At 39.2% G+C, this 14245-nt stretch overlaps 1 protein-coding gene across 2 annotated transcripts in view; it reads right to left on the bottom strand.

Moving 5' to 3' along the window:
- The window catches only part of wdr70.L (WD repeat domain 70 L homeolog), a 194601-nt gene that overhangs the window by 150666 nt on the left and 29690 nt on the right, over nucleotides 1-14245 (bottom strand). For both annotated transcript variants that reach the window (XM_041580207.1, NM_001092174.1), the window contains 2 exon segments: nucleotides 6958-7091; nucleotides 1238-1391 (listed from right to left, as the gene is read on the bottom strand). In XM_041580207.1, coding sequence (XP_041436141.1) covers nucleotides 1238-1391; nucleotides 6958-7091 — 288 coding nt within the window.

The raw sequence follows: 14245 nt of genomic DNA on the forward strand, positions 1-14245 counted from the left end.
TCCCTTATAATACATGAGTGATGATCAGAGTTCCCTGTATAACTCAGCCTGCAGCCTTGTGCCTTTATATGGTCACAGAACAACCCCTCAGTTGGGCTCATTTATAATCACTGGGCAAATTTTAGCTTTTTGAAGCCAGCTGCAAGTAGAACAATGAATGCAGCAATTTGATTGGTTGCCATGAGTTAGTGCCCATGGGCAAATTTGCCCAGTGTTGATAAATTACCCCAGTGACTTGTAATATCCTTATCATTTACAGTAGGGGTACATTATCCCTTATCCCTAATACATGAGTGATACTCAGAGTTCCCTGTATAACTCGCGCTGCAGCCTTGTGCCTTTATATAGTCATAGAACCTCTCAGTAACATCCAATATCCTCATAATTTACAGCAGGGAGTATATTATCCCTTATTATACCATGAGTGATACTGGATAAGTCAACCTGCACCCTTGTACTTTATATGATTAGAATTTGAACACCATAATGACTTTCACCATCCTTGGGATGGATACATCATTTCCTTATATCTTAAGGTATTGATTAACCAACAGTTACACGTCCACTGTACACAATACTTTGCCTCATTTATAAGCTTAAACCCATTCCCAGCCCAACGGATCAGAAGACAAATGTGGTTCAGGGAAAACAATATATACATATAAAATAAAGTTGTAGATTAGAAGAAACTTTACATGAGTGTGCAAAGGACTGGTCAAGCTCAGAGGCCCAGTTTAGAAATAATCTCAAGACCCCAGTGCTACATGCTAAGGGTAATAGCACCTAGAGCTTTTTAGGATAATGGCTGATTTACAAGAGTTTACCCTAGCTGTACTCATGTCAATCTACAGATTACTGGTAATATTTTAGCCATTTTTTATATTAAATGTGGAGGCATGAAAGACACTAATTAGTAGTTTATTTATCATCCATAATTTATATACAGCCCTTTACAGAGATAAATCCATGCCCCACTGCAGTTCATCCTCTGTGGTTCCTACCTTTCACAAGCACTATGCTATGCCATCAGGAGCCAATTACTGTACCTGGACTTTTTTTTTTTTTTAAATGGTGGAGCAAAAACAGAGTAAATGGGGGACCACATAAATATGATATATTATATAAAAAAAAAACCTGAAAATCTCATATAATATTGACTCACGACAGCAATCCTATAAATAGCCAGCACTAATAGTACCTTATATCTGAGCAGAATGGAGGCTTATGCTTTACTTACCTTAGTATTTGCCATGTCCACTATGTACTGGTCTCCTTTAACACACTCCATGACTGGGAATCCATCTCTGTCAAGTACTTTAGCTTGGGAGTTTCCAGCCACCACAAGAATAACATCCCCTGTGTTGCTGTACTGAAGGGACTTTATCTGATGACTGTTAAAATGGAAACAGAGTTAATAAATAGAGATAATAATATAAATGGTTTGTTAATAAGCTACAAAATACTCTAAGTTAAAACTGAGATTTAAGGAGAAGGAAAGTCATCCTGCACTTGGGGTGCCAAATCTTAGGCACCCCTAAGTGATTGTATTGCATTGAAACCACGGGCCAGCGGAATCCTATAAGTGGAAAACTGTACTGGCCTGGGGTTATGTCAGTGAGCACCACGGAGCAATCCTCTTCCGGCTTCTTCTTTCTTCAAATTTCCCGGGGCAAACGCAAGTGCAGTTGAACGAAATAGACAACTTTTTAGTTAAAATTCAGCTTTTTGTTCTACTGCGCATGCACAGCCGTGAAAGCTCTGTGGTGCTCACTGGTATAACCCTGTGCTGGTGCAGTTTTCTGTTGATAAAAGCACTGGCCCCAGGTTTCAGGTAAGTAAATACAATTACTTGGGGGTGCCTAACATTTGACACCCCCAAGTGCAGGATGGCTTTCCTTCTCCTTTAAAAAAAACCACAATAATAATTACATTGTCAATCTGTTTTCCGGAACACTGACCATAGCAATTAGAATGATTTTTTAAATGTGTTCTGCCTATTGCTTTTATATTACATTTAAAAAATGTACCTTATTGTTATTTTTTAATTTTATTGTCACTACATGCCCTTCCACCTACCCTTGAAATTAATAGCATTAAACTAACTATATAAAGTATGGGTTGTTAGAAGCTGTTGAGTTAGCCCTTTTTTTTCTTTCAATAGTTTTTATTGAAATGGTTTCCAACAAATGGAGGGGGGAATACAGAAGAAAGAAAGGGGAAGGATATATAGCAAAACAAAGGGATAAAAATTACAAAATAAATAAAAGGTGAGGGGTTGCCACACATTGGTTGCATAGAAATATCAGCATTCACTTAACATGTCATCACAGTACAATTTCACACCATAAACTATAAAATTCCTTACAGCAGTATGTGGTATCGGTAAGTCATAGAGTATAGGGACTACCCATTGCCTAGATTTACCACGGCGAGTTAGCCCTTTTTAAATGAATCTGCCTCACGAGGAAACTTCGGAAAACGAAGCGCTCCGAGTGCCACCCAGCTGGCGATTTCAATTATAGCAGGCGGGTGGCAGTTCGGGGAGACAAGTCGCCCCGAAGAAGAGTAGATTTATTGCTGGGCGACAATCTCCCCGAATCTTAGTATGTGTCCTTACCGTTACATTCTTTTTTCTGTTTTTTCCCCAACCTCCGATGCAAATTACATCTCTCTTGGCTTACGGTGAAATCACTTCAGATCAGGCCTGGACTGGCAATCTGTATGTTCTGGCAAATGGCAGAGGGGCTGCTGTAAAATGCCATAGACAGTCAGTATTTATTGGGTTGGTGGGGGGATGTTTGGCCTCTATGCAAGAGCCAGTGGAAAGCTGTTGAGGTTGTGGCAAAGACATTTGCTGTCAGATAATTAGCATGTCAAAGAAAATGTGGATTGCGGAACTGGGTGAGACTTGCAGGTTGGATACAGGTTTCATAAACAGGTCTCACACAGGACTCTACTACAGCGTCCGGTCACAATTTTTTGACAATTTTAATGTCTGGACAGAATGGGTTTGTGGAGATGGAAATGGAAGAACCAGACTGGCCTGCAAAAAGCCCTGATCTTAATCAAATTGAACACCAGTGGGATAAACTACAAGCCAGGCTTGATCCCCAACATCAGTGACCACCCTTACTAATGCTCCTGTAGATAAATGAAAGCAAATCCTACCAACAATAATCAACATCTAGTGGAAAGCCTTCTCAAAATGAGGACCAAATTCATAGTGATCCTTTTTGTTTGGAAATAAGAGAATAGACAGGCAGGTGATTGGATACCTTATTGATGCCATATAGTGTAGGATAATGGGTTAAATGCAAAAAAAAAAAAAAATCTAAAGCAAGTTATTTTTAAATTACTTAAAGGAGAATTAAACCGTTAACTAAAAAAAACTCTACCCCCTACCCTACATAGACCCCCCTACCCTAGCCCACCACCCCCGGGAAATGCCCCTAACTTTTTACTTACCCATCGGTACAGATTCAGGGATCGAATTTCACGGCCAGGGTGACACCGGGAAAAAACCTGGTGGGCTGACCTACATGGGCCAGGGCCAGACCCCTCTCCCCATATTGGGATTCCACACAAAAAAAAAATTCGGCACAGCGCGTCTTCATGCATGCGCCTCACAGTAGGGGGCGGGCGGGGAGGCCAGAGGGGGGCCCTGGACAGCGTCCCCAGGCCCCCCCAGCCTGATCCTGTTCACAGCAGCCATCTTCCAGGTCTTTGTGTATTCCAGCGCTTCGACAATTTGCGTCCATTTCAGCGCATGCACAGTTGTACAGGAAATTGCTCCAACTGCGCATGAGCCTCTTCACTGGTCTCAGTCTCAGATTACCGAAGGCCCGGAAGATGGCTGCCCTGAACTGCGATCCCTGAATCTGCAACGAGGGATCAGTAAAAAGTTAGGGGCATTTCCCCAGGGGGCAGGGTTTTTTTTAGTTAACGGTTTAATTCTCATTTAAAGGAACAGAAATAATGATGAATGTATATTTACAGCCTCTAAGTTTCACAACTGACAAAAAGGTAAAATAGGCAAAAAAGTAAAAAAAATTAAGACCAACTTCTAAGAGAAAATAAGTATCTCCTTTAACTACTTGGATGCCTAAGTTAAACCATTAGGTCCCTATCCTCTGGCAACTAAATAGTTCTGATAAAAGAAAACAAAACATTTATTTCCAACAACCATTTATCTTCCAAATGCAAGCAGGGTGATCACCCAGCATGGATCTAATTAATAGCAGGTTGGGAATATTACACTGGAATTTCAAAAAAAAAAGTATCACATTACCCCCATTTTGCCACCCCTGATCTTAATATTTCTCTATAAATCAGTACTGAAATACAATACTTTAATAGCAGACTGCTCTGTGAGTGTTGAAATGGGGAAAAAAATAGGTATTTCTCCAAAATAGAGCTTTCAGAGGAATACATCATTTTGTTTGTTTTGTTTTAAATTCCTTGTGCATTGCAGTACTTGGGTTCTACGTGCTGAACACCAGGAGTGCAGGCTAATGTACTGGCGCAAGACTCAGGCTGGACAGGTCCCCATAGAGCATAGTAGAGGGTCGTGGGATAGAGTAATCTGCTTACAAGGAAATAAAGGATTAAACCATGATTTCAACTCAGATACTCACAACAAGTTTCTGTGTTAGTTTTTATGTTCAGCTTATAGCTTGATACCTGTATAAATTGCTTTAAATTGCTAATAAAGTGAGCATGTACCTTCATATATTACTGGACAATTGTGTTTGGTTATCTATGTATAGGCAATAAAAACAACACCGGAGCTGATCCTGCAGTGGAGAATCCCATTTTGGCCTCTGTCTGCTGGTCACATCCCTATTCATCTTAGTCAGGGGTCCCCAAACTTTTTTACCCATGAGCCACATTCAAATGTAAAAAAGGTTGGAGAGCAGCACAAACATGAAATAAGTTGCTAGGGTGCCAAATATGGGCTGTTATTGGCTATTTGACAATCTGTGGGTTCTGGCAAATGGCAGACTGTAAGGTCCCATAGTCACTATTTAGTGGGCTGGTAGAGGACAATTTCGGCCTCTGTGTACTTGGAATGGCAAGGCCTATTTTGACTCCCCCGTCCAGACAATATTTGGTAGCCACTTTGTGACTTGCACCCTACAGGAGGCTCTGTTTGGCAGTACACATGGCTATTATGCAACTAAAACTTGCCTCCAAGCCAGCACCTGCTTTGAAGGATTCTGCAGTGGAGAATACCATTTTGGCCTCTGTCTGCTGGACACATCGCTATTCATCTTATCCAGGGGTCACAAAACTTTTTTACCCATGAGCCACATTCAAATGTAAAAAAAGTTGGAGAGCACAAGCATGCAATAAATTGCTGGGGTGCCAAATCTGGGCTTTAATTGGCTATTTTGTAGTCACTATGTGACTTGCAGCCTGCAGGAGGCTCTGTTTGGCAGTACATCTGGTTTTTATACAACCAAAACTTGCCTCCAAGCCTGGAATTAAAAAATAACACATGGTTGGAAGCCACTGGGAGCAACATCCAAGGGTCAAAGAGCAACATGTTATTCATGAGCCACTGAATGGGGATCACTGATTTTAGCAGAGCTCCTTCTGGTTTCTTATTAGGGGACTACAATGCAAGAGAATAAATGTGTGTTAAGTATAGAGCATTATCAACCTGTGTCCCAATGCTTCACACTGTGGGCAATGATAATTGCAGAATAGCTTACCAGTAAGATTGCCTCACATAGACGGATGAACATTTGCAGAGAGAACTAGATCTGCAACTATTCTTACTGTCAATAATAGTAAGTGCTTGCAGACTATTCACCCTTATATGTATTCCTAAATATCCCTATGCAGAACCCTACAGCACAGTATTGCAACACGGAGTCCCAAATTATCCGGTAAAACTTGATGTTTTTGGTGTAAGACAACATGGATTTGAGACCAAAATTCATACCGGAAACTGAACACGTCTTCTCTCTTTGTGCACAATCATTTCTGCTGAACATTTATGGAAAATAAACAAAATACATGTGTATACATGCGGAGAGTTCCAATACCCTTCAGGCTGAGTGCTAGTGCCCGTTTAAGTGACTGTATTTGTAATATAAAAAGGCAGGGCTGAACACAGTCAGTGGGTGCAAGAAAGTTAAAGGATCAGTAAGACCAAAAAAAATCTAATTGTATCAAAGTAATTAAAATATAATGTATTTTTGCCCTGCACTGGTAAAAATGTTATGTTTGATTCAGAATATCTACTATAGTTTATTTAAATAAGCTGCTGTGTAGTCATGGGGGCAGCCATTCAAAGCTACAAAATGAGAAAAGGCACAGGATACACAGCAGATAACAGATAAGCTCTGTAGTATACAATGGGATTTTTCAGAACTTATCTGTTATCTACTGTGTATCCTGTGCTTCAATGGCTGCCCCCATGGCTACACAGGAGCTTCTTTATATAAACTATAGTAGAGTTTCTAAAGCAAACACAGTTTTACCAGTGCAATGCAACAGTACATTATATTTTAATAACTTTCAAACACTTTCATTTTTTGGTGTTACTGCTCCTTTAGGAGATATCTGGACTTTGTCAGTATATTTGGTTGTTGGTTTAAAAGTATTTTTTTCAAAATATTGTTGTTAATATGGTTAAAAAGTAAAAAAAACAAAGAGCACAATAAGGAAGGAAGCTCTAGATCGGAAAACATATTGGAGGAGATGGAGAAAGCAGGACATTTACACCTACCATAGAAACTGGGAGTCAACATAATAGATTTACAGAATGTTGAAGTGGATGGGCTATAATTTAAAGTGACGGAATTACAGAGGCTTCACAAAAGCAGAGACTGAGAAGTGTGAAATAAGAATAGCGCCTTGCTATTATCACATGTGGTGTCCAGACAAAAGTCAGATTACCACCCACTACCACGTATCTAATCACATAGACAAGTTGAAAGAAAAACTTACCATTCACATGGCTGTAGGGATCTAAATGCCTGTAGAGAGGCATCCATTCCTGCAAAATCCCAAAATCGAACGTCATAATCATATCCACCAGTCACCAGACGTGCACCAGATGGATCCAGTCCCAATGCAGAAACCTACGAGAGAAAGAGTATCTTGTAAAAGCTGGATGTGTCCAGAAAAAAAGCTCACTGTTGCCTCTTGCAAGCAGAAATACTCCCATTGAGACAACATACATAATAAGCTTGTATTTAGCTACACTTGCACCCAAGCACCTTATAATATAAAATGAAAGGAGATGTTTACATTCTAAGGCCAAAAAAGCCCTTTAACTAACACCTAGGAGTACATTTATCAAGGGTCGAATTGAAAATATGAATTAGAAATTCAAATTTTTCATGATTTTTTTTGTCGTCCAAAACTGTCAAATTCGACTAGGGAATTATTCGAATTTGATTCGAGTTTTTTTTAAATATTCAATTTTCAAGATTTATCATACTCTGGCCCTCTCGCACTCAAATTCGACTAGTCACCACCTTAAACCTGCCGAATTGCTGTTTAAGTCAATGGGAGACGTCCTGGGATCAATTTGGAGCTGTTTGCAGCCTTCCTGACAATCGAGTTTTTAAAACTAAGATCACATTTGATTTTTCGGGTTGATTTAATTCATCCGGGTTTAAAAAAAGTCGATATTTTTTTTTAAATAAATTTCGATTGGTCAAATTTAGAGCTCATGGGAGTTTATGGGAGTTTTTAAAAACGCACATGAATTCGAAATTAGATAAATCTGCCCCGTAGCGACCAAGAAGTAAGTACTGAAATTAGGGATGCACCGAATCCAGGATTCAGTTCAGAATTCGGCCTTTTACAGTAGGATTCGGACGAATCCAAGTGCCTTGCCAAACAGAATGCAAAACATCACATGGCTTTTTGTCACAAAAACAAGAAAGTCAAAAAGATTTTTAGCCGTGTGGTTCTTTTGCCCCCTCATTTCCCTAATTTATATTAGGGAAATTTCGGATTCAGTTCGGTATTCGGCCAAACCTTTCACATGTGCTGCCCCTTATGTCACGGGCTCTAGTCAGATGAATACCACCCGCTAACCAGTGCACAATGTTTCACTGGCATTATCTGTGGTTGTTTGTTGCATCCTTGAAATTCTGGACAAAACACTGCATTATAGGTAGAAAGGACAGAAAGTAATGTAACTGATTAAGCATGGTCTATAGTTCATTGGTTTTTGTAGGTCCTTAATATCAAATCATAATACAGATATGGGACCTGTTATCCAGAATGCTTGGGACCTGGTGTATTCTGAATAACGGGTCTTTCCATAATTTTGATTTTTACACTTTAAATCTACTAAAAAATTATTTAAACAATTAAAGGGTACATGAAAATTCAAGTTTTCAAGGTGATTTTATTTTGTCAAAACTCAAATTTTCAGGTTAAAAAAAACTTTTTTTTTTTTTAAAACTCAAATTTTTCAAGATTTATTATACCCCAAAGCTGGAAATAGCTTGAATCCGAAAATACATCATCTAAAACCTGTCAAGACCATGTAGGAGTCAATGGCAGAGGTCCCTTGAACCATTCGAAGATGTTAATAGCCTTCATGATGCTCGAGTTTCTTTCGGAGGATTTTGCCCAAAAACTTGAATAATTCGAACGAGAGCGTTTTTTTTACCGAAAACTCGATCAATTCGAGTTTTTTTCGGGACTCGCAACTCAAGCTCGCATTCCATTTGAGGTTTTTCTTAAATAAGAAAGCAATCGAGTTGTAAGTTCATTTGAGTTATAAAAACTCTTTCATTAATTATATCTTAGTTGGGATCAAGTACAAGCTACTGTTTTATTATTACAGAGGAAAATGAAATCAATTTGATAAAATTTGGATTGTTTGGATAAAATTAGGTCTATGGGAGACGGCCTTTCCAATAACGGGTTTACGGATAACGGGTCCCATGCCTGTAATAGCATAATCAGAACATAATAATTCGAAGGAAGGAATTTTTCCCCCTCTAAGGCAAATTGGAGAGGCTTCAGATGGGTTTTTTTGCCTTCCTCTGGATCAACTGGCAGATAGGTAGTTAATAAACAAAAAAAAAAAAAAAGGTTGAACTCGATGGACATGTGTCTTTTTTCAGCCTTACTTACTATGTTACTATGTTACTATGTATGTGATTGTAGGCTCTAATAAGCTGGGCTCTATTTTTCATTTGTATTTGGTGAGTATTTATATGATTTGTATATGTGATGTTTATACCATTCTATGTTGGTACTTTATAAATATGTGTTGTTATTATTATTATTATTATAATACATAGCATCATAATAAAGCGCCAGAGAGGTAAACATTAAATACAGACTTTTAGATTTTCGAAATTGAGCCTATTGAGCTCTGAAGCGGATGTTTACACACAATGCTGGTCCATGGGTGAGTGACACCTCCACTGAGTCATAACTGCAATTTTCTTTGGTGAGTAGTGAATTCACTAGGGACACTAGTGAAAGACTTTCTTCTCAAGGGAAAGCCTGGCTCATGAAAAGAGTGCCCTGTATCTCCATTCCTTTTATCTGTGACTAACAGTCAGCACATTAATCATTGGAGAATGTTCAGGTTTCCTCTGCTGGTCAGCTTAAAGGGCCCCTCGCAAAAGGTCACAGCTCTCAGGCACAAGATTTAGGAGCTAATTTAAAGACCCCCAGTTTTTGAGTGCACTTCGTTCTTGACCCGTGCCATCACAAAGTGCCTGTGATCAAAAGGCCAATTTAAGCCTCTCCAGTAGTGAAAGTGAGCAGCATAAATTCACTCACACAGGCAGATGTACTAATCTTCCAAACATAGCACAAAAAGCCTGATTGATTCGGGAATATTGTCATTCCCACCATTTAAGATATTTTTGCACATGATACTGTGAACTCCTCCTGAAGCCCCAGCAGCATCACCGGCTAATAATTGTAGAAAAGTAATTGGCAGAACTTAGTAAATGAGCTTTTATAGAATAGTACACCAAACCTATTACAAAATAGATTTCTTCTCCTCGACTTGCCCCAATGCAGTGTCGTTTTGGTCTCCAGTGCTCAAAAAGGTTACTGTACAGCCTTGTGTGAACAAAAAGCACCATATAAATGAAAATATAGATACACAGAAAGTCCAAAGAAGAGCCAATTAAGAGTATGGAAAGTCTCAAAACAAAGGTTGGCCAAGTTGGGACTTTGTACACTTGAACGAAGCCCCTTAAGGAGATACTGACACCAGAAATTAAACCTTTTTTACAGCTATTGTCTTTGCATGCTATTTATAATTATGCCAAAAGTATTTGCCCAATGCTTTTACATTACCCATCTGATCCCCCACTTTCCTCTATGAGGGGGCTGCCATATTTGTGAAGCTGAATTCTGAATTAAAAACTCAGGTTGAGAAGAGACGGTCAGGTTTGCAAAACAGTCAGGTTTAGGAAGTTAAAGTAACAATTACTTACAAAAGAAGACTTATCAATGAAAAACGGTCAACATAACCCATAGGTACCTTTTAATGTACATTAATATTTTGAAAAGTAGTTTTTAAGTGTCAGTATCACTTTAAAAGTAGGCTTAGATAACAACGTTATGCCTAACTTTTGGCAGCCCCAAGTAAAAAGAACTTTCCTTCTCCTTTAAAGGAGAACTAAAGTTAAAAAAAAAACTCACCCCCCTACATAGACCCCCCTCCCTCCTCCCCCCAGCCTAGCTGCTAGCCCAGGCAAATGAGTCTTTACTTACCCCTCCGTGCAGATTCTATCCAGCGGAGTTCACGGCAGCTATCTTCTTCTCTTCGGAATGAGACCAGTGTAGCGGCACATTTTTGTTTTGCGACAACTGTGCATGCGCTGAAACTCATGAAAATTGCCGAAGCACTGGTCTCATTCCGAAGATTACTGAAGCGGCTGAAGATGGTGCCCATGAACTCCGCTGGACTCCGCTGGACAGAATCTGCACCAAGGTGTAAGTAAAGACTTAGGGGCATTTGCCCAGGGTAGCAGCTAGGCTGGGAGGGAGGAGGGTCTATGTAGGGTAGGGGGTAGGTTTTTTTTAACTTTAGGGTTTAGTTCTCCTTTAAGGACAGAAGAAAGAAGATTACATATTAGCATGAGAATATATCTTCCTAAAGTGGACACACACACAGGTATTATTGTACAAAGGCTATTGGGAGCATGTATGGCAGGAGACCAAGTGTTATAGGCAAAACCCTTTGATATTGGTGGCCTTGTCGATTGGCCAGGATGGAAAATTTTGATTGGGCACCTTCAAACGCCACTGTTTACTGCTGAATGATCAGATACAGATATAATTCTATTGTTTCTACCTGTATATCTTAAGTATATCTTAAGATGTAGCTCTAAATGGCTACTGAAAATAAACAATCTTTTCATTAAACTGGAAGTTTAAGGTGGTTATTGATCAAAAGAGCACATTTTTGAGGTTTGTGGGAAAAATTTGAATTGCTCAAATTAATCGAGTTTTCCGTTTTTATCATGAAGGCTATTAAAGTGATACTGACACTAAAAAAACTACTTTGTAAAATATGAAAGTATATGCCTATAGGTCATGTAGATAGGTAATGTAAAAGCCTTGTGCAAATACTTTATGGCAAAGTTATAAGTAGCTTTCAAAGGCAATATTATGATAGATGTAAAAAAAAAAGTTTAATTTCTGGTGTCAGTATCTCTTTAACATGTTCAAATGGTTCAAGGGACCTTTGCCGTGGACTTCTATATGACCTCGACAGGTTTTAACTGAAGTATTTTTAGATTAGAGCAATTTACAGCTTTGGGGTATAATAAATCTTTAAAAGTTTGATTTCTTTTACAAACCCCCCATAAATTCAATTTTTTTTTAACCCCAAAAAATTTGTGTTTTTTTAAAACCCTCAAAAATTCTAGTTTTTGACAGAAATACTACCTTTGAAATACTCAAATTTTTCTGGAAAGCACAACTCAACCTTTGATAAATCCGCTCCTAAATGTATACAAGTGATCTACTAGGTAAAGTGCTTATAGAGGGGTTTGCTCCTCTCACTCTTCCATGATACCTCTATTCTAAACTATAATTTATGTAGATTTGGTCAAATTTGTAGCACTGCAGTCTTGGTAGCACTGGTCATTCAGCTTCTAGCACCGCACCCATACAGGGTTAATTGAGTGGGCAATTTAGGCTGGTGTTTAGTTATCTCCAGCAACATAAAATGAATTTCAGTTGAAAAGGTCTCAATATGAGACACTGTGAGAGAGACGGCTGGAGAGCGTGAATCAGAGGACAGGGTTTGCTTGAGAGAGCGAGGGCTATCAGAGTACACTAACGGCATTGTACTTAGGATATCCCACCCCGCCCACACTTCAGAACCTCTGCGTAGGCCTGTAAGTGGAGGGTTCAGAAGAGGCGATCCTGTTTATCGAAGGTTTTCTTGTCAACAGCTCAGCTCCATTCACCCCACCCTGTGGCCAATTTAGAATGATCCCAGCTAATGTCACTAACACTGTCAGATTTCCTGTCCCTGGAAGAATTAGGAAGTCATTAAAATCGACATAAAATTTATAGCAAAGAAATCACTAGGTTATGTCTCCTGACCGAGCCTTGGTGGGGCCCCACTGACGTTGCTGGCTCATAGGCATGAGTTGAAGGATCCTTGTTTATTATCTGTCTCTACCCAGTATTTGGGCATGTACCTTTAAGCGGTCGATAATGCATTTGGCAGGGCTTTACAGACACAATAAATCATTTACCTTAGTCCTTGCCCCAGGGATCGGGGAGCATACTATCTAGTGTCACTACTGCATTCACACATACACACACTATGGTCAATGTGCTTATTTACTCACCTGGCTGTATATTTTTATAGTGTGGATGGAGTATCCAAAAGAAACACATTTAGACACAGGGAGAACCTGAACATTTCTTTAAAGGGGATTGTTCACCTTAAAATTAACTTTTAGTATGACATAGAGAGTGATATTCTGAGACACTGCAATTGTTTTCATTTTGTATTTTGTGTGGTTTTTTGAGTTATTTAGCTTTTTATTCAGCAGCTCTCCAGTTTGCAATCTGGTTGTTAGAATCCAAATTACCCCAGCAACCATGCACTGATTTGAATAAGACACTGAAATATGAATAGGAGAGGGCCTGAATAGAAAGAGGAGTAATAATAAAAAATACATTTTTTTTATAGAGCATTTGTTTTTAGATGGGGTCAATGACCCACATTTGAAAGCTGGAACAACTTAGAAGAAGGCAAATAATTCAAAAGCTATATTAAAAGAAAAACAAAGGCCAATTGAAAAGCTGCTTAGAATGAGCCACTCTATAACAAACAAAAAGTTAACCTAAAAGTGAAATACCCCTTAGATCATGGGTCCCTAACCTTTTTTAGCCATGAGTCACATTCAAATGTAAAAAGAGTTGGGGAGCAACATAAGCATGAATAATGTCCCACAGGGTGCCAAATAAGGGTTCTGATTGGATATTTTATAGGCCCTATGTGTAATGGCAAGGTACAGGAGGCTCTGTTTGGCAGTACACCTGGTTTTTATGCAACCAAAGCTTGCCTCCAAGTCTGGAATTCAAAAATAAGCACCTGCTTTGAGGCCACTGGGAGCAACAGCCAAGGGGTTGGAGAGCAACATTTTGCTCACAAGCTACTGGTTGGGGCCTTCGATATTCCCGGTCTGGATCTGAACGAGCACTCCAGTGTTGCAAAGTGGCCATGCTAACCATTGCACCACCAAACTGCCATCTCAAAGGCTCATGGGTAGATTTCCTGAAGAATATAATGGTGTTACATCTGCCACTGGGCTGCCAGCCTACATTTATTCCACCAATCCTGAGATACATAATGACAGCAAAAGAGCATGCTCTCAATATGTAGCAAAGCACTAACAATAGATAGATTTCTGTCTCTGTAGGCACCTTCAGCTTTTAGTGGCATGGTACAGGTAAGGGATCCAGTATCTGGAAACCCGTTATCTAGAAAGCTCTGAATTACAAGAAGGCCATATCTAAGACTCCATTTTAAGCAAATTATTCAAATTTTTAAAAAGGATTTCCTTTTTCTCTGTAATGAGATCCCTGGATCCCAACCGAGATATAATTAATCCTTATTAGAGGCAAAACAATCCTGTTGGGTTTAGTTAAAGTTTAAATTATTTTTTTAGTAAACTTAAGGTATGGAGATCCAAATTATGGAAAGATCCCTTATCCAGAAAACTGCAGGTCACGAGCATTCTGGATAACGTGTAATAATGTCATAAACTAC

This window comes from Xenopus laevis, chromosome 1L (genome assembly GCF_017654675.1).
Source record: "Xenopus laevis strain J_2021 chromosome 1L, Xenopus_laevis_v10.1, whole genome shotgun sequence".
In the NCBI taxonomy this organism is placed as follows: domain Eukaryota; kingdom Metazoa; phylum Chordata; class Amphibia; order Anura; family Pipidae; genus Xenopus; species Xenopus laevis.